Raw genomic sequence first — 27,539 nt, forward strand, 5'->3', positions numbered from 1 at the left:
GAAAAACAAGTTTGTAAAGGAGGGTGTGGAGACTTATAGGAGACTTATATCATTTCCAGTTAAAAGAGAGTCATATGGTAGAAGAAAGGACACAAGAGAGCATGCCCAGGAAAAGATAAAGACATGTAGAAAGGAAAAGACATTTCAATGTTGACTTAAATCATCCTTAGAGGCAGACAGCATTCTCCTATTCCTGAAATGCCTCTATTCTAATTATCAGCAGGGAAGCTGCATGGTGTAGTAGTGTCCATTCTAAGCTTCCTCAAGCCTCGTATTTTCTCACCTTTAAAATGAGGATGATCATCTCTCTTTTGAGAATTAGATGTAACAGTGTTTTTTAAACCCTTATTACAATGCCTAACACTTGCATGAGCTTAATGTCAGTGCTCTTCCATTAAGAAAAAAAAATCATGCTCTGCAACAAATACTCATTCCTTATTTTATACAGAAAATATTTATTTTCATAGTTAACACCCCCATCTTGTGGCTTTTTAAGGTACTGTTGACAAAGGGTTTAAAGTGATGCTGTATTTTTGCAACTATGTATGTATTTTTGTTACATCATGAACACTCCTTGTCATGAACACTCCTTGCCGGCCTTTTTATAGAGTCAAAATGCTTGGACCAAGACTATAGTTAGGAAATTCCCTACTACCCCTAAGAGATAATGCCTGTAACTCACTAGAGTTGCATTTATAAAGCCATTATTTAACTTAAAAGCAAGAAAACATTCCAAAGAGAACCATATAGGTTATATAGGCATGTGAATATTTTAAATCACAAAAACAAAAAAAACAAAAAAAAAACCTTCCCTGAAAAGTGGTAGTACTTTTTGTGGGAATAATCTGGTGTCAACATGCCAATCAAATTCAAATGAAGCAACAATGTTGCTGATCATGCAGTTAAGAATTACCCCGTATTAAAATACCACAAACCAAGTAGTGATAGTACAGCTTAAAGAAACACCAGTGCTACAGTTTTGGTTACTCAACTAATGCCAGGTATGTGTCCATGGGCAAGTTGTGTGGTAGGCTGTGTTCCTCCATCTTGGGCCATTTGGGGCACACAACAGAGTCATACCCTGGTTATATAAGCATTCATGAGCCCGTGCCCACAAAGTTTCATATTGTATTTTGATGACTAATCACCTTCTAAGTCTGGCAAGCCTCTGGTTCTAGAGTAAGAACCATTATACTTACTCAATAACCCCTTGGTGTTCTAAAATTCTGTGAGCACCAAATATACTGTGCTAATTAATATGTACATATAAATATTCATGTGTGTATGTGATTGGCACTTGCTAATATAGACATATACTTTGTTTGCAATGCCCATTCTATACAACTAGCAGTGGTTTGGGTTCAGCTGGAAGATCATATTCAAAAGACTCAATAGGCCATACTCAGTACTAGGCTCCATTTGCAGAAGGGTATCAGACAGGAAATAAAGCATACTGGCAGGACAAAAAACAAGTGTGTCATCAGTGGAGTTCCCTACTCCAGGGTGCTTAGGTATGAGAACTATGTGGGTAGATACAGAAATCACCCTGGCTCATGTAGATGAACAGCTCTGCCATGGCACCCTGACAACCCTGAATGCTCTGTAATCCTCCCAGAACATGAGATGATGAATGGCTTGTGAGGCCATCTCTCACTCATCATCCTAGAAGACTGTCACAAGCCAATTTCTTACCACCCTCCAGGTTATGATAATGTATGGAAAGTTTTCTGCAGGGCATATTTGCAGACCATAAAACCACTGAGCTACAGTGTAGAATTGGCTTGGGTATCCTACAATTCCTATTACTGCCGTGCAGCCCCTTTTATTTTGGAATCATCATTTTCGGTATGTAGGATAAGAACCCAGAAAGTTTGGCTACTCTTCCTTTTATTGCCTATGTACATAATGAACTGCCTGAATCTAAGTAGCTCATTGTATCTTTACTGGCCAAATCAGAGCCTTGGAGCAGCAGAGACTCTCTTCTGCTGGCTTTGAAGGGGCAAGTACCATGAGTTCTACATTTGCAAGGAAAATAATTCTGGCAACAACTACCTGAACTTCGGAGCTTCAAATGAGATCATACCTGTGGTGACACCTTGATTTCAGACTTGTGAGACCCCTTATAGAGGGCCCACCTAAGCAGTGACTGAACTCCTGGACCCATGGAAATGTGAGATGATAATGTGTGTAGTTTTAGGCTGCTAAGTTCAGGACAATCTGTCACATAGCAAGAGAAAATAAAAACATCCTGTCTAGCACTCAAATCAGTTTGTTGTAACCTTGGTTCATATTTCAGAATTCACTGGCTAAGTGTATTAGGCTAAGTGTGGACATTTTTTTTTTCATACCAACACCTACCTGACTAAAGACCAAGTATCTGACCAATAATTTGATTCCCTATTATAGCACCCTTCCTATTGTGTGCCAAGTATATCCTGAACTACAGCAGTGACTATCCCTCCTTAGATCCTGAATTCAGGCCTTTTAGTTCATCGTCCACAGTTAGTCTTCAAAACTAGTCAGTTTCCAGGGCTATTTCACTGCTCCTCCAATTCCTCTCTTCTCTCAGGATCCAGATCCTTCTAACATTGGATGCATTTACTATAGCATCACCCATCAACCTACACAGAACATACACCAACATACCAACACCAACATCACCAACATACACAGAAAAAGCTTTAAACTGAAAGCCATAAATCTTAGAGCAATATAGGAATTAGGATAAATAATAGATATAAAAAAGTTCTGGAGGAAAAAAAAGTTCTGGAGGAATACAAAAAAATATTATACTTCAAAAAACTAAATCTATTATATTATTTCCATTAATTCTAAAAATGGGAATCAAGCTATAGATTTATTTTTTAAGATTTATTTATTTATTCATGATAGAGAGAGAGAGAGAGAGAGAGGCAGAGACACAGGCAGAGGGAGAAGCAGGCTCCATGCCGGGAGCCCGACGTGGAACTCGATCCCAGGACTCCAGGATTGCGCCCTAGGCCAAAGGCAGGTACTAAACTGCTGAGCCACCCAGGGATCCCAAGCTATAGATTTAAAACCAAAATGGACCTTGAGATTATGCTAAATAAATGGATTTGACAAAAAATAATCAGGTTAAGAAAAACCAAGAGGAATTGGATTTCCTTATCTATTATTCAGAGGTAGCTTTGTGAAACTAAAAAGAATTATTGGGTTTTTACAATCCAGTAGTTATATACATCAGGGCTCAGCAAACTTTTTGTGTAAAAGGCCAGACAGGTAATAAATATTTCAGATTTTGCGAGTCACAAGGTCTCTGTCACAACTACTCAAATCTGCCACTGTAATTTTAAAGCAGCCACAGATAATAAGAAAATAAATAGGCATGCTTGTGTTCCAATAAAACTTTATTCAGAAAAATAGGCAGCAATTAGATTTGAATCATAGGTGCAGATTGCTAACCCCGGGCCCATGCAGAAATATGACAATCACTTAAACAAATGAGTAGCTCAGGAACTTACTGCTTAATTTTATCACTTCTAGGTCCAAATCTTGGTCCAGATGGTCCCCTTCTGAAAACAAAATACCGAGTACATATTCATAATGAGAGCATAAAAAAAATACATACAATCAAGCTTAGTTCTAAACATGGATCATCTATTATAAGAAATCATATTTTACTGGTATTGCTGAACTAAATGATATGTAACCACACATCTGTACTTCACTGGTATTCAGTGCTGGTCGGTGCTAGCCACAACTAACCTAATTCTTCTAAATGTTAAAATTTTCAGAGAAAACAGGGTTTATATAATCCTTTGTTTATATATAGGTTGTTCTAATCACTAAACTCTGAAACCATGAGAACTGAAATGCCAGTGACTATGAATAACTTTATGATCAATTACAGAACACTAAAAGTAAATTCACCTTTGAATTAGGTTATCATAAAATGCTGATTATCAGGAATGAATATAGAGGAAATCCATTCAAAACACTTTTGTTACTCATCTTAAACTTATCAACAAAGCTAAAGGGAAATCTAAGAGTCTACAAAAATACCAACATTTCTCCAATTATTTGTCATGTGTTATATCATTTCAACCAATCCATTTTAAGATTCTGGAAATAAAAACTTTGAGATATTTTGGGTAATTATCATTCCTCTGATGATAGAGAATAGGGTGTAAGCACAAAAATTTTTAAAACTTAGAATCGGGTACCAGGCTCAGTTGGTAGAGCATGCTACTCCTCATCTCAGTGTGCTGAATTTGAGCCCCATGTTCGGTGTAGATCTTACTTTAAAAAAAAAAAAAAAAAAAAAGATTTGTACCAGTTAAACACTAACTCCCATTCCTCCTCTGCTTAGCTCCTGTCAACCTCCATTCTACTTTGTGTCTCCATGACTTTGTCTACTCTAGGTTCTTCATATAAGTGGAATGATGTAAAATTTATACTTTTGTGATCAGCTTCTTTTACTTAGCATAATGTTTTTGAGGTTCATTCATGTTGTAGCATGTGTCAGAATTTCCTTCCTTTTTAAGACTGACTAATAAAGGCCAAGTAATATTCTATCGTACAGATATATCACCCTTTGTTTATCCATTCACCTGTTGATTGACCTTTAGCTTGCGCTATCTTTTGGCTATTGTGAATAATGCTGCTATAAACCTGGGTGTTGATTAATTTTTTAAAAATTTGTTTTGTCTCCCTTTCAACACTCAGGGCCACAGTGTGTGGAAGCTGCACTTTCAGCCAGTTGGCTGCCAGGCCATCTGAAAGATGCACATTATTTGGGAGCAGATTTCCGGTGGTACACTACTGGTCTGAAGTGTTTCTTACAAGGGTATCCAGCTTACCATGAAGGAATCACTTATTCAACCTTCTGGCCTTCTGTTCAATCCTAAATTCCTTTCTGACAGGCAGCTATTGCTCTAGATCTAAGGCTTTTCACCATAATTGGCACCATGGCAATTAGCTTTGTGACTCTTTGGAAATCGTGTCATATGTAGGAAATTATCTTCCCACTTCATCTGACCTTGCCAAAGTGATACTATTTCCTGTTAATGGATTTGCTTCCTATCTGGCAAGCTCTTTTTGTTCACTGCTTTACAGCTGTCAATTACTTTCTATGTTTATTTTTTATTTTTTTTAATTTTTATTTATTTATGATAGTCACAGAGAGAGAGAGAGAGAGAGGCAGAGACACAGGCAGAGGGAGAAGCAGGCTCTATGCAGGAAGCCCGACATGGGACTTGATCCTGGAACTCCAGGATCACACCCTGGGCCAAAGGCAGGCGCCAAACCGCTGCGCCACCCAGGGATCCCCAATTACTTTCTATAAAACGTTTTTATTTGGGAGGGGGAAAGCCTCTACAAAAACATTGCAACATTATAACAAAGGCGGCCAATGTTTCCCCTCAGGCACACCCCTCTACCTCAATCTCAGGGGAAAACTGCAACAATATGTTCTCCTTCCTGACTTTGCAAATAAATCTAGGCCTGTAGGAACACAGCTCTTTCTAATCATAACTGTAAAGGATAGATCAGGTCAATTAACTGGCAAAGTATCAGGGCAATTCAATGGGAAAAGGATAATCTTTTCATCAGATAGTGGTGGAACAACTGGATAGCTGTATGCAACAACAAAAACAAAAAAATCACCCTTCACCCTTACTTCAACTATATATAAAAAATTCATTTGAAATAGATTATAGACCTAAATGTAAAAGCCAAAACTATAAAACTCCTATAAGAGAACATAGGAGAAAATCTTAGTGAACTTGGGTTTGGCATATATTTCTTAAATAAGAAAAAACAATAAAAGAAAAAAATGTAATAAATTGATTTTATCAAAATCAGTTTGATCTTCAAAAGATACTATTATGAAAAAAGATTAAGTTACAGACTAAGTAAGTATCTGTAAGACATATCTGACACAGAACTTGTATTTTGAATACATAAACAACTGAATAAGAAGACACATTTAGAACTGGGCAAAAGATTTTTTTTTTTTTTTTTGGGCAAAAGATTTTAATGTACTTTATCAAAGAAGATATGAGGATGGCAAATACACACAAAAAATGATGACCAATATGATCTGTCATTAGGGAAATGCAAATTAAAACTATAGTGAGGTAACACCACATACCTGTAAGAACGGCTAAAATTAAAACATTGAATGTATATAGTACTTATGAGATTTGGACTAGAACTCTTGTACAATGCTAGTGGGAATATGAAACGTACACCACTTTTGAAAACAGCTGTACAAATATACCAGTCACTCAACTAACTCCTAAGTATTTTCCCAAGAGAACTGAAAGCATAAGCCCACTCAAAAACTTGTACATAAATGTTTATAGCCACTTTATTCATAATAACAAAAACTATAAACACCCTAAATATCTACCAATAAGTGAATGGATGAATGAATTGCAGTACATTCAGATAATGGAATACTTCTCAGAAATAAAAAAGGAATCGCTGATACATGTGACAGTATGGATCAATCTCAAAATAATTATGCAAAGCGAATAAAGCCATTAAAAAAATAAGGCATACTGTCTGATACCATTTATTTAAAAGATTCTAGAAAATACAAAACAGATCAATGGTTGCCTAGAGATTGGGGGAGTGATAGATTACCAAGGAGTATGAGGAAACTTTTGAGGTGATGGTTATGTTTATCATTTGATTTTGGTGATAATTTCACAGGTGTATAGTACATGTATCAAAATCCACATACTCTCTATATATTTTATTAGATGTTAATTATACCCCAATAAAGCTGTTAAAACCAAAAACTTACAGAAAAAAGTCTTCTTCTTCATCTGAATCATCTTCCAGAAGATTTCTCTGTCAAAAAAAAAAAAAAAAAAAGACAAGTTTTCAGATTCAAAAGGAGTAATGAACGGAGTTCTACCCTGGTGAAATTTCTTTTTTTTTTTTTTTTTTAAGATTTTATTTATTTATTCATGAGAGACAGAGAGAGAGGCAGAGACATAGGCAGAAAGAGAAGCAGGCTCCATGCAGGGAGACCAATGTGGGACTCGATCCTGGGACTCCAGGATCACACCCTGGGCCAAAGGCAGACGCTTAACCACTGAGCCACCCAGGAGTCCCCCTAGTGAAATTTCTTAACTCCAAGGTTCCAGAGACAAGAGTGATCAGTTGTGCTTCACTATAAGCCAAAAGACAGAACCACATATGCCAACCTTACAAAGAAAATGCTTATAATATCAGGATCCCATGACTGACTATAAGGCAGAAAGGTCACCAAAGCCAGTAGAGGAATAAGGAACCGTAGGCAATCAGAAAGAAGTTAAGTCCCTTCTCTCTCCTGCTTTCCATCCGGTCTCCTTCGGTCTCCTTCTACCAGCAGAACCTAATAAGAAGCTAGGTGGCAAAGAAGAAACGTAGTTGCAGAGCCAGCTCCAGAATGAGAGAGGAGTACAGAAGACAGATTTGGAGCTGGGAGACAGGGTTAATAATTGGCACAGTCTACCTATTACCTTCATAGTTCACAAATGACCCTCTACACATATTAGAACTTCAAAACAAAAACAACTTTATACTTTTATCTTATAAGATGTAACTATTTTCCTTATGATGAAGATGATCGCACCCTCTTGCAACAACACCTTTTCAGCATGCAAGAACTTAGAGTATAACTCGTAGGCAGAATAATAACTCCCCAAGATATCCTTGTCTTAATCCTTGAAACCTGTGAACAGATTTCCTTGTATGCTAAGTAAGAGACTCTGCAGATGTGATTAAGCTAAAAATCTTGAGATGGGAAAATCAACAGGGATCATTCATGTGGGCCCAACATAATCACACGAATTCTTAAAAGGAGGCAGAATCACAAGAGTTCTTAAAATAGGGAGGCAGAAATGCCAGAGTAAAAGGGACCGAAAGAGTGAGAATGGTGAGAGAGAATACAGGGAGGGAAAGAACAAAGGGAAGGGGAGGAGTTAGAAGATCTTTGCTGGTTTTAAAGACAGTGGAAGGAGCATGAGCCGAAGACCACAGGCGGCCTCTAGAAGCTAGGAAAGGCAAGGAAACAGATTCTCCCCTAGCCCCTCCAGAAGAAACATAGCCTGCTAGAGCCATGATTTTAGCCCAGGAAGACCCACTTTGGACTTCTGGTCCCCAGAAGTATAAAATGGTAAATTCATGTTTTGTATTTGTGGTAATTTGTTACAACAACAATAGGAAACAGATACATCGCCTATGTGCCTTTTATGAGAAAATTACTCAAGGAATTTCACCAGCCAAAAAAACTCCAATTAAATTAGAATAAAAATTCTAAGACATTGATACAATTGATGAATCTAATAAAACATTTGGTCAAATCTGAATAAATGATGATAATGTGATTGTGAACTTTATCTTATAGATATTGAAAAAGAAACGGCATAATATAAAGAAAAACTCTGAAAGAACCCAAAATTCAGCCCCGGTGGCACAGCGGTTTAGCGCCGCCTGCAGCCCAGGGTGTGATCCTGGAGACCCAGGATCAAGTCCCACATCGGACTTCTGGCATGGAGCCTCCTCTCCCTCTGCCTGTGTCTCTGCCCCTCACTCTCTCTGTAGTTCATGAATAAATAAAATCTTTAAAAAAAATAAAATTAAATTAAAAAATAAATAAAAGAGCCCAAAATTGTTCCAATAAAACCTAGATGCAGGAGTGGAAGGATGAAGTGCAGAAGTAAGAGTAAGGGGTGTACCTCACCAGGGAAAGGAACAGGGGATGCAGGAAGCTGGCTGGAATGACAAAGTAAAGCAATGGAAGGGGTATATTTGGTCTTTAGTATACTGATAGAGAACACAGATTTAAACATTACTGTTAAGATATGAAGTTAAGAACAAAAAAGAGAGAGAGAGAAAAGAAGGACATTTTAAAACTACCTAATGATACTGGGGATGGGGAGAGATGATGAAAAACAATCTGCCAAAGTAGTCAGGGAAAAGAGAGAAAACATGAAATATAATGAATTATATCTATGTATAATATATAACATCACAGAGACTGAGACAATGAAAATAGGATTCAATATTCATTTTTTTAAGATTTTATTTATTTATTTATTTATTTATTTATTTATTTATTTATGAGAGAGACAGAGAGAGAGAGAGGCAGAGACATAGGCAGAGGGAGAAGCAGACACTATGCAGGAAGCCTGATGCGGGACTCAATCCCAGGACTCCAGGATCACGCCCTGGGCTGAAGGCAGGTGCTAAACCGCTGAGCCTCCCAGGGATCCCCCTCAATATTCATTTAATAAATACATTTGCACATATTCTATGTGCTAGGCACTGTTCTAGGTAAGCACCAGCTTTGAACAAGACAGAGAAGGTCTGAATTCTCATAGAAAAATATCTGATAGTAACAAATGCTATGCAGAGAACTGAAACAGTGACAGGAGAGAAAGTGACAGGGTGACTAAATGAGATTAGGTTGTCATGGAAAATCACTCTCAAGAAGTGAAACTTAAGCTGAGATCCAAATGATAGCAAAGGGCCAACCAATGATCAGGGGAAAAGGCATTCATGGCCAGCAGAGGGACTGGCTAATACAGAAAAAGCCCAAATATGTTTGTTATCATAACAAATGTGATGGTTTGAATGCTCCTATTAAAACTAAAAACTACACATGATTAGAGTCCAAGAATTCCAGCAAATATCTGTTTATAAAAAATTCACCTAAATGAATGTCAAAGTATGAAAAAAAGAGGTGGAAAAAATACATCAGCAAATTCTAACGAAAAGAATGTTAGGGTTTGCAATATTAATACAAAGATGGATTTTGGGACAAAGGCATTAAATAATCAAAAAAATTTTTAAATAATCAATTTGATGAGAAATTGGTGATGAGGAGCAACTTGTTGGTAGGAGAAATGTGGAGAAAATGGAATCCACATACACTGCTGGTGGGAATGCAAAAATTATGCAGGCACTTTAGAAAACAATCTGGCAATTCTTCTAGAGATTGATCATAACTAACCCAGCAATCCCACTCCTAGGTGTTCGAACAAGAGAAATGGAAACATGTTCAAAACTTGCATTTGAATGTTCATAGCACTGCTATTTTTTTTTTTTAAAGACTTATTTATTTGAGAGAGAATACAAGTGTTTGGGGGCAGTCAGGGGAGAACAGGGCAGAGGGAGAGGAAGAGAGAATCTCAAGCAGACCCCAAACTCATGTGGAGCCCAATGTGGCACTCAATCTCACGACTCTGGGATCATGACCTGAGCTGAAATCAAGAGTCAGATGCTCACTTGACTAAGCCACCCAGGTGCTCCAGCACTGCTATTTTTTCTTTTAAGATTATTTTATTTTATTTTATTTTATTTATTTTATTTTATTTTTTAAAGATTTATTTATTTTAGAGAGAAAAAGCACTGTGCATGTATGTGGGGAGGGGGAAGGGGCAGAATGAGAGGGAGAAAAAGTCTTTAGCAGATTTCATGCTGAGTGTGGAGGCCGACGGGAAGGCTTGATCTCACGACCTGAGCCAAAACCAAGAGGTGGCTGCCTAACTGTGCCACCCAGGCACCCCAACAGCACTGTTCTTCTTAACAGTCAAATAGCCAAAAAGCCAACAGCCAGAAGTAGTATGAAAAAAATCATTAATATTCCCAAAAAACCTGAATGTCCAACAATGACGAATGGATGTGATATATCCATTTACTGTGATATTATTCAGCAGTAAAAAGGAATGGGATACCGACACATGTTACAACATGGATGAACTTCAAAAACATGATTTAAATCCAAAAAGCCAATTACAGAGACAACAGATTGTAGGATTCCATTTATATAAAATGCCCAGAGTAGACAAATCTATAGACTGGTGGTTGTCTAGAGTTGAGAGGATGAGAAGAATGGAGGACAAATGCTAAAAGATACAGGATTTCTTTTTTACAATGATGAAAATGTTCTAAGGTTGACTGCGGTGATAGTTGCACAATTCTGCAGATACACTAAAAACCACTGAATTGTACACTTTAAAAGTTAATTGTATGGCATGTGAATTACAGATCAATAAAGCTGTTACTAAAGAAAAGTAGAACTACACTTTAAAGTTCTTAAAAGTAATTCATAAATTATTAGAATCAGTTATCAAATTTCACCATCTAATACACATTCAAAAAGAGGTCTCTATTTAAATAGCCAGTTTTATTCAATTCTGGTTCAATATCCTATTTTTACAATAAATTGTGGTAGTAACCAACCAACAACATAAAAAGAAAGTGCCATAGTTATAGTCTTAGCAGTGGAATTGAGACTATATTTTTAATTTTAAGTATATACATAAAACTTATTTTGAAAAGCTTCCTAGCAATTGTCTATTGGTGGATTCTACCCCTTTAAGTAAAAAACAAACCACAAAGAGAGTTAGAATAAGGAAAAGACGGGGATGCCTGGGTGGCTCAGTGGCTGGGCCTCTGCTTTTGGCTAAGGTTGTGATCCCAGGGTCCTGGGATCAAGTTCTAGATTGGGCTCTCCACGGGATGCCTGATTCTCCCACTGCCTCTCTCTCTGCCTCTCTGTGTCTCTCATGAATAAATAAAATCTTAAAAAAAAAATAATGAAAACACAAATGTTTCCCATATTGTACTAAAAGACACTTTTTCATCATAAGATGTTGGAAAGAGTGAATAATGAGATTCAGAGCTTGTACAAAACAGGAATGTGTAAAATAAAGTCAAGCAGACTATGCCCTCCAGTTTTTTAGCACAATGGCAGGTGGTCAATAAATGAATCAGTAAATGAAGGAACAGTAATAAGATAGGAAGTGAGTGAGGGCTTCAGGTTGCTAGATAAAAAAGAAAAAGACTAATTCCTTTCCTCAATAAGTATTTCTTGAGTACTTATTTTAAAAGTAACCTATCTACCACATTCCTTTCAAATGCTATCTTTTCAAGATTCTGCAAAACTTCTAGATGTACACATATCTGCATAGAATGTTCTGGGATAAATCAGAAATTGAACACTATATAAAAAACACTCTAGACTCTGAGACAATTATAGAACTAAAATCCTTTATCTGAAATTCCAAAAATCTAAAAAGTTCTGAAAATCAAGGTTTCGTAAGTTTGAAGCCAAAACATATTTGTAGGAAAACCTGACCTGAATTGATGCTAGCTAATTTATTTATATGCTTTACTTATACACTTACAGCAATGAGACATTTCTTTCTTTTTTCTTTTTTCTTTTTTTTTTTTTTAGCGTGGGAGAGATGGGGAGAGGAGGAGGAAAGAGAGAAACTTAAGCAGGCTCTACACCCAATGCAAAGCCTGACTCAGAGCTTGATCTCATAGCCCTGATAATCATGACCTGAGCCGAAACCAAGAGCCCAATGCGGAACCGACTGCCTCACACAGGCCCCCAGTAATCAAACATTTCTCCGAGAAATACTAATATTTTTGGAGGTGCTGCTCCAGATGCAAAAAGGCTATTATATAATATGCACTTAACTATCTTTCTAAAATCTGAAAAACTCTGAATTCCAGTCATATTCTGTTCCAGAGTTCTGAATAAGATGCTCTGTACTTGTATAAAATTCACTTTGAAAGACTAGAAAAAGGAATAAAAACTTATTTGAATCTGTTTGAGAAATTAAGATTCTAAACTCACCCTTTCACTTTTCACAGAACCAGTGACATCATCATCATTTAGGTGGCGCTTGAACTTGGGAGGCATACTTTTTACTCAAGAAGTACTCTTCTGTTTCCCAGCAGAGTAAGTATTCGCCACCTTGAAGAGAAAAATAAATTCCATCTGATTCGAGATTTTGGGGGCACAAGATAAATTACTTAAATAGTGTTCAAGGCCTTGTACAATGGAGCCTCCTTCACTTCTCTGACTTCAAACTACCCGCCTTCCGCCTTTGCTTCATTCCACGTGATCCTGTCCTCCACGCCAGGCCTCAATACATTAAAAAATAGTTAAAACTATTAAAATAGGTGTAACTTTTAAAAGAGAACATGTAGGGGAAACTAGTGAAAAGTTTTTACAAAATTCAAGAGTGGATTGCTTAAGAGAGGGGAGAAATTAGGAGAAAATGAGACATTAAATGCTTTAAAATTTTTAACCTGGAATTAACAGACAGCAGAACACTCCTGTCTTTTCACATTTTTTAGTTAGTCGATTAAACAATTATTCAGTTTCTTCATCTGTAAAATAGTGATTTCTAGGTATCCACGTGAAGTTTGGATGGTCAAATCAGGTAATACATAAAAAATATTGTGTAAGTTATAACATCCTATACTAAAGCACAGCACCAGACTCCAAGAAAAGGATAAAGTAAGTAGTGGGTTAAACAGAGACAGGCTTTTTAGTTTTATTTTTTTTGCTACAGAAAGTCTCAGCTTGTTATATGTTAATATGCATTGTGATTTTCCAGGAAAATGCTTGACTATGCAGTTTATTCAAATTTTCTTGAGAAAAAGCTGACATGCAAATTTAGTTTTCAGTATCTTGGAGTAGAAGATAGATGAAAAATGCGAATAGCTAAGGTACTGAATCTTTTACTCTGTGGTAGGCGCTGTGCTCAGGGATTTACATGTATTTTCTTTTAGTTTTTATGACACTCCTTTAAAGCAGGCACTAAGAAACTAAGAGAGAACCAAGCCCTAATAAAGATACGTAACACTACTGATTGAAACAGCAGAAACACAGGTTCAAATTAATCAATGGCTATGCATGATCGGTTTTAATATTTACTCAACTAATTGCCTTTCAGGTTCTGTTCTAGAAAGACTACTTCCCTATTAGAAACCAGGAGCCCTCTCTTCCTTTTCATGAGAAGAAACAACTCTTTAAGATCTTTAAGTATAATTAGACATCAGTTTGCTGGCTAATATTATATATTAGCCCAGAGTTTAGTCTCATAAACCAAACAAAAGTATTTATTTTAAGTTGGTTTCCTATCGAAACAAATTGACAGTCTTCTTTGATAAGAAATGCTTCTAAACAAAAAACTTAACCACTTGTAACAAAAATCAAATCTTGCTACCTAAGTAACAGCTCTAGAGTTCTTTATTCCACAATATTTCTGTCACGTACATCTGGCCCATTTTATTTCCTACACTTTGATTTCAGAATAATTCATTCACACGGAAATGTTACAGAATGCAGGAAAAAAACAGATGACAATGGAAACAACTGAAAAATCTGCGTTTTTTTTTTAATTATACCCACATTATTATTTTAAACCCAACAAATGGGCTGCTTTCATAACTAAGGCAAAAAAATTGCAGACTTACTTTATGAAATACACAGTAAAGCTACAAGTTTAATGATGAGGAAACCCCAGTCAGGTCCTCTAATCCAAGGATCATGAAGGCAAGAAACCAGCGTCTGACAGAAAGTCCATCAGCAAAGCATCAGGCAAGATTAACTATACTTCATGAAGCACAGGGCAACTGATGATTTGTGCCAAACAACTAGTAGAAATAATGTTCAGAAATTAGGAATATATTTCTACCTAAAATTTCTCCTGCAAAAAAAATACACATAAATTCGGGGAATTGTGTATAGGTACATAAGTAAGTAAGAGAGCTTCCACGATAGATGTCAACACCGAGAGTTGAACAGTAATATACAGTTCGCTTACAAAATGTCACATCACCATAGACTTCTTATGTCATCATCATACTTCTACAATTTCATATAGAAATGTTTTTTGAAGGGGCAGTAAGTTCTCTATTCACTGTCTTCACATGTAATACACTTCTAACCTGTTGTTTAATGAATGTTGGCTTCTTTTCTGCTTTGCACAGAAAAGAAAAACCCCTATGTGTTGGTTTCACAAAAAGCTTGAATCTGGGCACAGATTTCCCTCTTCCCGGCCTCCATTCCCCTTCTGACTCCTCTTCCTGTCTCCATCAACAGTCCCGGTGGGTGCAGGTTCGCAGAAACACGTGACGTGGAAGGGCACGGCCAGGAGAGGTTACCCACGACTGTCAAACTACGAGGACTCACACCGCCTCTGGCCCTCATAAACGCAGTACGGTCGGCGCTCTTTCTCCCGCGACTTTAAGCACGCAAACCGACCCATGGCCTCCAGCAAGCAGCTCGGCTCACCGCGTCCCCCCCCCCATCTGTCGCACAGGCCACGTCCCCCGACATCTGCTCCTAACTCTGTCCTCTCCGCCCCCGGAACCCACTCTCCTCCAGCGCGCCCCACGCCCTCCGCCTCCTCTCCCATCTCCCCCGCAGCCGCCCCCATCCGCGGCCCCCAGTCCCGGTCGTCCTCCTCCGCCACGCCCCGCCCGAAGCCCGCCTTCCCCCAGGCGGGGGGCCCTCCCCGGCCCCCCCAGGCCGGCCCCGCAGCCAGGCGGACGTTGGGAGGCGGCGGAACAGGGGCGTCGTCTCCGTTTCCTTCCTCCTCACATCAGCCCCTCCCGCCGCGGCGGCGGGCGCCGTACCTGAGCCTCCCGGGAGGTCCGGGCCGCTCCGCCGGGCCGGCAGCGCTGCGAGGGCGGGGGAAGGAGTGGGAAGCGCAGGAAGAAGGCGGGGAGGGGGACACAGTGGGCGCGGACCCGGCGTCTGCCGCTCCGCCGCCGCAGCGCCCCCGCTCATCGAGCGGATCGGCGCTCCGCGGCCTGGCGCCAGGCGGAGGGGGCGGGCCCAGGCTGCGGAGATGGTCGAGGGAGTCGAGCGAGCCGGGCGAGCCGGGCGAGCCGGGCGAGCCGGGCTCGGAGGGCGGGAGCGGAGAGCGTCCCGAGGCGGCGGAGGGGGCTCGGAGGAGTCACTCAGGGTGGCGGGCCGGGTCCCAGCGCCGGGTCCGGGCTGCCGAGGCGTTTAGAAGATGATGCTTTGTGCGCAGCCCGTCCCCCTGGGCTAAGGAAGCCGAGGAGAACACAAGGACAAGGAGGATGGTTCGCAGTCCCAGGACGGCTACGGACCGTCTGGGGCCTTTTCAGAAAAAGACGTGTGAGCCCTTGTCTATCGATGCAGGTAGACTAGACTAGCAGGGAGACATTGCGGGTTGCCAGTCCCGTCCTCATTCTAGACGTTTGGAATCTCTGGACCAGAAGGAGATTTACCTGAGGATGCACAGCTAGTTTGGACAGATTTGGGACGAGGGCTGTTTTCCCCTACACCCTTTACTTCTTAACCTAAAATAACTAGGTCCAGACAGAGCCTTCAGGATTCGGATGGGAAGTCACCCTTGTATGGCCACTCCAGGGTTCTTTCACCCCCTCCTCCCCTTAGGCTTGGAGATTTAAATATGATACTCAAGTAGCTGAGAACAGTAATCCAAAACCATTCCAGATTTGTTTTTACTTTCTCTTGTTTCACTTATCCATTCCTCCCACACACGTCCCAGGCGGATTGTTTTACTCATTTTTCCCTCATCATTTGTATTACGCATCTTTATCACTTAATACTTATAGGTCCCTTGTCGGTCGTGTTTTAGTACTTTTTTAAGTTGAAACACTGTAACTAGTAGGAAAATACCTTGCTAGGAGGACAAGGACTCTCCACTCAATTACCTGAAGTTGAATCACCTGTAAAGCTTTAAAATTGATGATAACGAGGGGATCCCTGGGTGGCTCCACGGTCTAGCGCCTGGCTTTGGCCCAGGGTGTGATCCTGGAGACCTGGGATTGAGTCCCACGTTGGGCTCCCTGCACGGAGCCTGCTTCTCCCTCTGCCTGTGTCTCCGTCTCTCTCCCTCTGTCTCTCATAAATAATTAAATAAATCTTTAAAAAAATAATTTGATTGTACCTTTAAAAAAAATGACGATAACGAGACACTAACTTGAGATTCTGATTCAATTGGCTAGTAGTCATGCTGAGTAACAGTGAAGCATGGGTAGTCAACTTAAGCTTCTGAAAGCCGGATATTAGACTCAATATGCGAGACTACTACTCAGACCCAGGCTGACTTGGATAGAAACATCCCACCTAGGAGGGAAGCTTCTAATAGTTTCTCTACCAAGGCATGATGGTGAGACTGCTCCAAACTCCATAGAGGACCCGAAAGTTATTTTTTTTCTTCCACAGTTGATTTTGTATCTGTGTATCTGCTTGTTATGGGGTGCTTCCCTGCGGTGGTGCCTTAGCCAATTAGAGCCTTGAGCAATTACAGCATTAGCCCTTTATATAAAGCTTAAGACAATATGATTATTGAGCTGTAGGGGCATCTCACTGCATAGCTTCTATGACTTAATCCTTTTTTAAAGATTTATTTGAGAGCACGCACCCTTGAGTGGGGAGAGGGAGGGAATTTCAAGCAGACTCCCCTAGCCATGCTGGGAGCCAGCAGAGGTGGGGGATCAATCTCAGGACCCTGAGATCATGACCTAAATTGAAATCAAGAGTCAGATATTTAATGGACTGAGCCCCTGGGGTGCCCCTTTTTGGTTTTGTTTCAACCCTAATTCTTTAGTTCTACCAACCATTTTGGTATGATTGCTTAGGGGAGGGGTAGCGTTAGCCCCACTCCTTAATCACCTGAACAAAGTCCCTTTGACTATACCCAAGATACTAGAAAGCTTACAAATGTCATTTTACAGTTACTATGAATCATATACCACTAAGCTGAAAGAATACAAACAGCACTGGATGTAGGGTCAGAATAGGGTTCCAGTCTCATCGACTTGGACTATTTGGTTGGTCCTCTAATTATAATTTCTTTCAACATCATACCTTTAGCCTTAACTGGGCCTGATAGCCTTCTATCCAGAGATCTTTTGTTTTACCCTCCTCTAATACTAAATCTCTGGGCTTCTGCTGGATTGGAGAAGGGATTCTGAGCATCTGATTCTTAAACTTTCTAATCATAGGGGAAGAGAGGAAAAAATAAGACGAAATCAGAGAGGGAGACAAATCATAGGAGACTCTTAATCATAGGAAACAAACAGAGTTGCTGGAGGGGAGAGGAGTGGGAGGATGGGATAACTGGATGATGGGCATTAAGGAGGGCACGTGATATAATGAGCACTGGGTGTTATATGAGACGGATGAATCACTGACCTCTACCTCTGAAACAATAATACATTTTATTTAACTAATTGAATTTAAATGAAAATTTAAAAAGATCTTTAAACTTTCTATCATTCCTCCTGTTTTGGGCTAACATCATGCTCAAGAGTTACCTAGCACTTCCAATTCCTGAGCCTTATGCAGGGTTTAGCTGTGTAAGTCAGGTTGCTTCATGGCCTGCTTAGGATTCTTGTTTCTCAAGTCTGCTAAAGTAACTCACTGATTCATCTAGTTCTCAGGTTTCAGTATTTTGTTGCTATTGTCTCTGTTCCGTAAGGCAGAAAAAAAAATACAAATCAATTAAAAGCATGTGAACAACTGTTCAACATCCAAGTGTAAAGTGTAAATCAAAATACCATTTTTCATCTATCAGTGACCAGGAAGGAAGGAGTTAAGCAGTAGATCTGCAATCCATTATTTCCCTTAGAGAGGAATAGTCCAAAGCAAGCAAGCATGTGATTCTTAGAAATATGGTTAATAACAGACTTGCTGGCAAACAAATTAGTACTTCCTAGTAGGAGAGTGCGTATCTGTAGAATTCCTTTTGCAGGATAGCCCCAGGCTGTGTCTGTTTTATAGTAAATAGAGCAGGAATCTGTAGAGTTGAGGTGCCTGACTGGAAAATATCATGTAAGGTATATAACTTAGCTTGTAATGGAGCGGTGTTTCATGATTGAGTTGGTTCCTTCTGTGTAAATGAGGTGACCACATACCTAATTTAGAAACCACATCTATTATCTTGGGCAGAGGTGCATCCAAAGCAGGAAGAAAGACCTGCGAAGCAGCACAGAGAGTCCTGGGCTTCTCCCTGTTTTGTCTGTGCCTCTTGGTTACTGGTGTCTTTTAAACTAGTGAAACTTGAAATTAGCTAAGATCTCTGATTTCTGAGTCTAATTTGAAACTTCCATCCTTTTGCTAGCTCAATGGCAAAGAGTGCTGGAGATATGTGCATGTGGTATTGTGGAGTGGGAGGCTAAGGAGGTGGGAAGAACAAGCTTTCTTAAACATTGTTGGTGGAAATATAAATTGGTACAAATTTTTTAAAGTTCAGGGTGACAATACATGTTAAAAATTTATACGAAGGGCAGCCCGGGTGGCTCAAAGGTTTAGCGCCACCTTCAGCCCAAGGTATGATCCTGAAGACCCAGGATTGAGTCCCGCATCAGGCTTCCTGCATGGCGCCTGTTTCTCCCTCTATGTCTCTGCCCCTCCCCCCACCTCTCTCTTATGAATAAATAAAATCTTAAAAAAATAATTTATACGAAGTCCATTTGACTTAACAATTCCACTTCTAAAATTTATCCCATTATATAAACTTACACAAAATGTATAAAGGCATTTTCTAAGAATTTTCTTTAAAGGATTTTGTTAACAAGACTGGAAAAAAAAAAACTTTAACTGTTCAGCAATAGGAAATAAGTTTGGTATATTTATTCAGTGGAACAGTATACAGCCACTAAAATGAAGTAGACCTACCTGCATTGACTTGGAGTATCTCTCTCTGTTATTGGGGAAAAAAGCAAGAAGAATATGTAGACTCTGCTTCCATGTGAGCATCACATAACAAAAACAAAAAACAAAAACCCAGAAGGGCTGGGAATTTAGTATGGAAGATGTTACAGACTGAATTGTGTCCTCCCCATCCCTCCCAATTCATATGTTGAAGCCCTGACCCACAATGCGACTGTATGTGAAGACTATAGGTTAAGTTTAAATGCAGTTGGTCATAAGGGTGAGGCCCTATTCGGATAGGGCTGGTATCCATTATGTGTGGCCACTATGAAAAAGTGGCCTTCTACAAGTCAGGGAGGTCCCACCAGAAACCAATCCTGATGGCACCCTGATCTTCGGACACCTAGCCTCTAGAACTGAGAAAATTTATATTGTTTAAGCCATCTGGTCTGTGGTATTTTGTTATAAGAACCCCAGCAGATTAATACAGAAAGGAAATCTTTCCTCCTTGTGTGGTATTTTGTACCACTTGAATATTTTACCATGTGTATCATTTTTTCAGTTAAAAAAATACAGTAGAGATTCTCTTTCCCACTGAAATTGGAACTAGTTATTGGTTAATTTATAAAGTTGGTTAAAGTGGTAAAGATCATTTTAAAAGGCAGTGAGTGTCTTTATTATAATTGCACTGTTTAAACTGTTTACAATTTTCAGTTTCACTTTTTTCAAAGTACAATAAGAACGTTAAAAAGACACCTTTGAAGAAGTTTGAGTCCCAAGTCAGTCTATATTTTGTACAATTTTTCCCCTAAAGTTTTACAAATTTTTCTTACCTACATCGAATTCTACACTAACTTCAGTTTACCTTCAATTTAGTTTTCATAGACAACTTTCTATTTGTATTTCATTAGTTTTAATATTAAACTCCGTAAGTATAGTAAGAGATATAAATATTTATGTTACACAAATACAAATTGATTCTAGGGGCACCTGGCTGGCTCAGCTGCAATTCCTGATCTCAAGGTTGTAAGTTCAAGCCCCACGAAGGGCATAGAGTTTACTTAAAAAAATACAAATTGACGCTTGATAAGCATATAGCTCAACTGTTTTGGTGAGGAAGTACACAGTTTTTTGTTTTTTTTTTTTAATTTTTATTTACTTATGATAGTCACACAGAGAGAGAGAGAGAGGCAGAGACACAGGCAGAGAGAGAAGCAGGCTCCATGCACCGGGAGCCCGACGTGGGACTCGATCCCGGGACTCCAGGATCGCGCCCTGGGCCAAAGGCAGGCGCCAAACCGCTGCGCCACCCAGGGATCCCGGAAGTACACAGTTGTATCATTTAACTAACCTATTAGCCCCTTGTGCCCAGTCTCATATTGTGTAAATATAGTTAAGTAACTTATTTTTGATTTTGAAAGAATCTCAGACTTATGAATAAGCACAAAAAACTCTTGCAAATCCTTTATCCAGATTCACTGATTATTAATTTTTTTTTCCTAATGCCAATCTCAACTCCTAATTGAATTTCATGACTCACAACATGAATAATACAGACATAGTTCAGGCCAGTCTTCCTCCAAACTGCTGAAGAAACAGGGCCAGAGTGTACATGACTTAACTCAAGGGGGTTTACACTTCATTTGTTTTATTCTCTCTAAATATAGATCTTCTCCCACCTCTTGCCTCACCCAATTATATGAGTTATAGACATTGTGCCTCTTTATCCCTCAATACTTCAATGGGTATTTCCTAAGAACAGAATATTTCTTTTCATAACTACAATTCAATTAAAAAAATTTAACATTGATACAATATTATTTTCTAATAAAGCATCCACTTGATGTGGGACTCATCCCAGGACCCCAGGATCACAACCTGAGCTGAACGCAGATGTTCAAGCAGTGAGCCACCCAGGTGCCCCTGGAGTCTGGTTATTTAAGGCAGATTCTATTGTAGTTTTATTTTTTGTTAAAAATATGCAATAAGGGATCCCTGGGTAGCGCAGTGGTTTAGCGCCTGCCTTTGGCCCAGGGCACAATCCTGGAGACCCAGGATCGAATCCCACGTCGGGCTCCCGATGCATGGAGCCTGCTTCTCCCTCTGCCTGTGTTTCTGCCTCTCTCTCTCTCTCTGTGTGACTATCATAAATAAATAAAAATTAAAAAAAAAAAAAAAAGAAATGTTTAAAAAAAATATGCAATAAAATGGGAATGTCCTCTGTGCTTCCCTCATGGAATTTTAGATGTGACATTTTAAGACAGACACACAGAGATGCTTTTTTCCTCTCCTCTTATTTATTGATATGACCTGTAAGAATTTTATCTTTGAGAAATTGCCTCCTTCAAAGATGGCAACAACAGAGAAGCCTATGCAGGAATATGCTCTAATTGTGTTATAAATTCATTTACAACTTCTCTGAAAGTTAAAAATGGCTATCATTGGGCAGCCCTGGTGGCTCAGCGGTTTAGCGCCACCTTCAGCCCAGGGCATGATCCTGGAGACCCAGGATCAAGTCCCACGTCAGGCTCCCTGCATGGAGCCTGCTTCTTTCTCCCTCTGCCTGTATCTCTGCCTCTCTCTCTCTCTCTCTCTCTCTCTGTGTCTCTAATAAATAAATAAAAAAATCTTTTAAAAAAATGGCTATCATTTATTAAATGCCTACTTTTATTTATTTTATATATATATATTTTAAGATTTTATTTATTTATTCATGAGAGAGAGAGAGAGGCAGAGACACAGGCAGAGGAAGAAGCAGGCTCCATGCAGGAAGCCTGATGACGGACTTGATCCCGGGTCTCCAGGATCACCACCTGAGCCCAAGGCAGATGCTTAACCACTGAGCAACCCAGATGCCCCTACTTTTATTTATTTAAAGATTTTCTTTATTTGAGACATAGAAAGCACATATGAATGGGGGGGGGAGGGGGAAAGGGAGAGGGAGAATCTCAAGCAACTCCCCACTAAGTGTGGAGCCTGACACAGGGCTCATCCCACAACCCTAAGATCACAACCTGAGCAAAACAAAGGATCAGATGCTTAACCAACTAAGCCACCACAAGGTGCCCCTAAATGCCTACTTTTAAAAGCACTATGCTTAATGATTAGCATATGTTATTTCTGCAAAACAACACTCTGGTAACAAGTGTCATTTTCCTCATTTTACTATGTGGAAACCAAAGTTCTTTTTTTTATTTTATTTTATTTTTATTTTTTTTTGAAACCAAAGTTCTGAGATGAATTGTGTAACCTGTTGAAGGCTAAATAGTTAAGCTGAGCACATTAGTAAATACTGCAGAGCTGCAAGTTTAAGGTAAAATCAATATTTTATCAAAATGGGCTGCATGATTTGCCCTTATAATAGAAATTAGGCAGTTTCTTTCAGCATTCCCAGGGCATGGGAATCCTCAGCTTCAACTACATCTCTATGAAGAAGAATCCAAGGAAAAGCGTATGTAAGGAAAAGGGCACTTAAGAGAGTGGGGTTTACATAGGATGAGGAAAACAGCCAATAAGAAGTGGTCAGAGTGGGGCATTTGGCTGACTCTGTCAGAACAAGTGACTCTGGATCTTGAAGTGGTGAGTTCAAGACCCACATTGGGATAGTTTACTTAAAAAAAAAAAAAAAAAAAAAAAGATTTTTTTTTAAAGCAGACAGAGCAGTAGACATAACAATGAAGACAGCAGTATTAAAGAAAGAGGAATGGTTATTAACATCAAAAACTTCAGAGGTATGTGGCTGGCTCCATCAGAAGAGCATTTGACTCTTAATCTTGGGGTCATGAGTTGGAGCCAAATGTTGAGTATAGAGATTACTAAAAAATAACTTAAAAAAAACTTTTAACTCTTTAAAAATAGTAATTAAAAAAAAAAAACTACAGAGAAATTGGTGGGGGTGGAGGAAGGTGGGAATGAAGGCTAGAAAAAGCCATTAGATCTGTTGCCTCACAGACCATTATTGATCTTCAAGTAGTATTTCAGTAACATTATGGATGTGGGATCCATACTGTAAGAGTTATTTTTTAGTGGAATTGCAGATTATAGATTCCACTTTACAAATAAATAAAAATAAATAAAAATAAAAATCTCTGCATAGAGCCTACTTCTCCCTCTGTCTGTGTCTGTGCCTCTCATGAGCAAATAAATAAAATAATAAAAAATAAAGGAATTTAATTGTAAAAGGAAATGACACATTAAGTTGCAGTTTGAGCACAAGTAAGATCAAGGTACTATCAGAAATAATCAAGTACACTTAGGAATGGGAAGTAAGGAGCCAGGATGAGACACTGAAATGCAAATCAAAAAAGAAACAAGGATGGGTGATATCCCTGCAGAAGTATGAGGATCAGGGTTGGGAGGGCACCAGAGATGAGTTCTGTGCAGGATGGACAGAATCCTTTTTTTGGAGGCAAGACAAAAGGAAGTGACTGATGATATAGAGCGATTTTAAAGTGGAAAAGAGAGAAATTAGGGAAATTCACAAGATAACCTCAAAATGGTCAGTAAAATCCAAGCAAGGTTTTGTGTGTTTTTTTTGTTTGTTTGTTTTGTTTTAGGATTTTATCTTTTTGAGAGAGCATGAGCAGGGGGAGAAGCAGAGTCCCCAATGAGCAGGCAGCCCAATGTGGGGCTTAATGCCAGGACCCCAGGATCCTGACCTGAGCCGAAGGCAAACATTTAACCAACTGAGCCACCCAAGGGCCCATTAAGCAAGGTCTTAGGTGAAGGGTCAAGTGAGCAGTGCTAGAGTTGGGAGTATAAAGAAAATGAAGAATGTTTGGAACGTGGCAACACAGTGAACAAAAAGATGGCTCAGCAGCTGAGAAGATCCAGGCTAGAATCATGATTTTGACTGCTCCTTTAAATCAAGGATGTGGTCTTAGATTCCTTTATATCCTCCATCATACCTTGCACACAATAAATGTATTGACTAGATCATGCTTGTTAAAGCTTGCTTTTGAATGAGCAGAAAAGACAAAAGAAAGAAAATAAGAGAAGTGATAGTAAGAGAAAAGGTTTTAGCCTTTCCAGGGCATGGGAATCCTGGAAGCACTCTGCTTGCCTAATGACCTTCAACTTACTTACTTTCAATACTGGTTTCATTTCCCAGGCAGCAAAAGAGGAGGACTAATCTCTCCCTCCTTATTGTCTCTAAGATTATCACAAGCTCTTAGTAAAATAGTATTTACACATTCTTTTGGTCACCTTATAAACAATATAGAATTCTTCCATTTTTATAGATTTGCTTTTCTCTGAACAGCTTCATTATTATTACAGATTGACTTGCAAGAGTTTGGCCTATTTGGCATTGATTTTCTTTTGGCATTTCAAGATAACAGGAGGGGTAAAAAGAATATGAGCAGTGGAAATTTGTGACTATAAAAATAAAATGAAATTAAAGGAAATAGCTTGATTATTTTAGACCTCAGTCAGTACCATTGCCTTTAAATATTTAAATAAATATTTATTTTGGGATTCCACAGTCATTTCAGCTCAGCACTATATCTGAGGTTGCATTTGAATTTCATAATGCATTTCTTGGAGACACTTTATCCTTGTATCTTACTTTATCCGATCTTCTCTATGCTGTGGTAGACTGCTTGTCTATTTTTAACATTAATAATATATCAGTTTTCCTTCTGGCCTTGGTTATGTTGTTTTGAGTTTACTAAGCATCCAAGTCTCCCCACAGAAGGGAAAAAAAAAAAAAAGAATTAACCAAAAAAAATTCACAGCATCTTCTCTGTGACTCTAAATTCATATCAGCTTAGATTATATCTTTAAGGTTAAGCAGGCCCAGGTCTGAAACACAGCATGAGATTATAGGATATCTGTCTGGCATCAAACCCAATGATAACCATCTCTATGGAATGATTTTAAGAAATTTTTTTGGCAATCACTGAACCACCCCTGCCATCCTTTATAGACAGAATAACAAGTTTTCCAATTATTTTCTAAAATGTCATGATAGTAAACTTAAAAACATACCTGTGCTTAGAATTATTCTGGAGAATTCCTGAGAAATTATTCTCAAAAATAGAATTCATCTTTATGTTCTAGAACCTATTTACTTCAACACAGAACTTATACCTTTTTTTTTTTTTTTTAAAAAAAAAGCTTTATTTATGTAATCTCTACACCTAACATGGGGCTCAAACTCATGACCCTGAGATTAACAGCAACATACTCTTCCAACGGAGTCAGCCAGGTGCCCCAAGAGAATAGTTGTTGTTGTTTTTTTGTTTTTTTTTTTTTTTTTTAAGATTTTCTTCATTTATTCATGAGAGACCCAGAGAGAGGCAGAGACCTAGGCAGAGGGAGAAGCAGGCTCCCCCACGGTGAGCCCTGATGTGGGACTTGATCCTGGTATCCTGGGCAAATGTTCAACTGCTGAGCCACCCAGGTGTCCCCTGAGAGAATGCTCTTAAAGACAAATGTATGAACTTACATTTTAAAATCTTGGTTTTTTTAAATGTGCATACAAATCCTTTGAGTCCACACTAGATCTTAAGGTTGTGGCACCGACAATAGGGCTCCAGGGATGCAACTAAGGCATGTCCTGAGTCAACATCAGCATTCATGTGCACAGACACATCTCCCCATCTGCTTCCTGATTTCCTAGGCTACTCTTAACTTCAGTTATTGGATTTTTGGTTCCAGAATTTCCATAAAAAAAGAGATTCTAATTCTCTGGTGAAATTATCCATGTTTCATCTATTTTTTTGAACATTTTAATCAGAGTCCTTGTCTTTTACCTAATCCTGGATTACCCTATGGGCTGGCTTCTATTGTCTACTTTTCTCTTGGTTTTTGGTCATAAAACTCATATTAAAAATTAACTATAAATTATTGTGTAAGAAATACTGATTGTATCTGTGATAGTATCCTTCTTGAAAGAAGATTCACTCTCATCTCTGCTGATAAAGATGAGAAGCAAAAGCCTCTGAAAAACAGTTGTTTTATCATTTCGGCCTCCTACCCCAAAATAGTTTTAGAATTCAGCAACATTTTGAGGAGAAAACTATCTGAGTCCCCCAACTCCCCACTATTTCCCTTATTTCTGAGATCCTGGCCCTTTAAGACTGCAGTTTTGTCTTTCCAGTCCTTGGAGACCCAAAGGCAGTATAACTGGTTTGACTGATTATCTTGTTCCCCAACAATGGTCCTTGGCCTAGGCAAAGGCCAGCTGCTCAAAGATCTTTCCTTGTACCCAGAATGCCTCCAGGGAAAAAGCAGCTGGAAGAGGTCAGCTCATCTTTTTGCAGTTCCTTCTCTGGAATCTTGGCCCTTCCAGTTTTATTGCTTCACTTAAACAGTTCTCTGATTGCTTTAAGAGATGTTTCTGGCTTTTCTATTTATTTTTAGAGGGAGCAATGGTCTGTGTCCATTTACTCCATCATACCTGAAAGTGGAACTATATATAAGCCACTCTTAAAAGTATTGTAAAGGGATAAACTCATTTGCCAGTGATTATGCAAGAAAATAGAGGGTTTTCTAAAAGAGTTTCCTAGGTCCTCTCAGATACACTTTGGTAATCAGAACTCATTACTCTTCATAGGCTCTGACCCGAGGGTGAGCAAGCGTGAGAAGAGGATCCTGGTTTCTTTTGGCAATGAAGGCACATTTAATCAGAGATACTTGAATGAGCTCCCCCTTTGCCATATATTACAGATTCAGTTGAAAAATAAAGAAGAATCTACTTTTACTTTTACTTTTTATTTACATATATATATATATATATGCTGTATCTAAACCTTTATATGTGTGATATATACACATTTATCATTCCTATTTTCCTTTATTAGAGTTGTGAATATTTTTATTTTTTCATTTATAATCTTTTTCTTTTTTAAGCAAAGAAGATTCTACATTACTGCTCACATCGTTTCAAAGCTTAAGACACAATCCATGAAAAGTTGAGTCACACTTCACTGAGCTGAAGTGATAACACAAATCATAGCTCTCTGCTTTACATGCTATGGGCACAAGTATATATGGGCAGTTGTTTAAAAGGAATGGGATGATTTCATCATCATGAAGATGCTATGTGCATCTTCAATAGATATATTTTAAACTTTCTTCAGAGCATGAAAACTTGAAG

At 38.8% G+C, this 27,539-nt stretch overlaps 2 protein-coding genes across 10 annotated transcripts in view; one reads left to right on the forward strand and one right to left on the reverse strand.

Annotated features, from left to right (window-relative positions):
* The window catches only part of VAMP4 (vesicle associated membrane protein 4), a 30,834-nt gene extending 15,224 nt beyond the window's left edge, over nt 1–15,610 (reverse strand). For 2 of the 9 annotated variants that reach the window (XR_012033014.1, XM_072830598.1), the window contains exons 1-4: nt 15,421–15,607; nt 12,626–12,745; nt 6,791–6,837; nt 3,501–3,551 (exon numbers count right to left, since the gene is read on the reverse strand). Coding sequence is in view for 6 of the 9 variants with exons in the window: in XM_072830598.1 (XP_072686699.1) it covers nt 3,501–3,551; nt 6,791–6,837; nt 12,626–12,691 (164 nt within the window). In the remaining 3 variants the exon portion in view is untranslated. Of the gene's footprint in view, nt 1–3,500; nt 3,552–6,790; nt 6,838–12,625; nt 12,746–14,256; nt 14,437–14,730; nt 15,077–15,420 lie in introns of those variants that run through there. The other 7 variants (XR_012033015.1, XM_072830603.1, XM_072830599.1 and 4 more) reach the window with 6 other exon arrangements.
* Nucleotides 13,492–27,147, forward strand: LOC140636059 (uncharacterized). The gene is made up of 4 exons (XM_072831536.1): nt 13,492–13,506; nt 14,826–14,999; nt 15,437–15,952; nt 26,997–27,147. Exons 1-4 carry the CDS (start codon nt 13,492–13,494, stop codon nt 27,012–27,014), a joined length of 723 nt encoding a protein of 240 aa, XP_072687637.1. The 3' UTR covers nt 27,015–27,147.
* The last annotated feature ends 392 nt before the right edge of the window (nt 27,148–27,539 follow it).

The sequence above is a fragment of the Canis lupus genome, chromosome 6 (assembly GCF_048164855.1).
Source record: "Canis lupus baileyi chromosome 6, mCanLup2.hap1, whole genome shotgun sequence".
In the NCBI taxonomy this organism is placed as follows: Eukaryota; Metazoa; Chordata; class Mammalia; order Carnivora; family Canidae; genus Canis; species Canis lupus.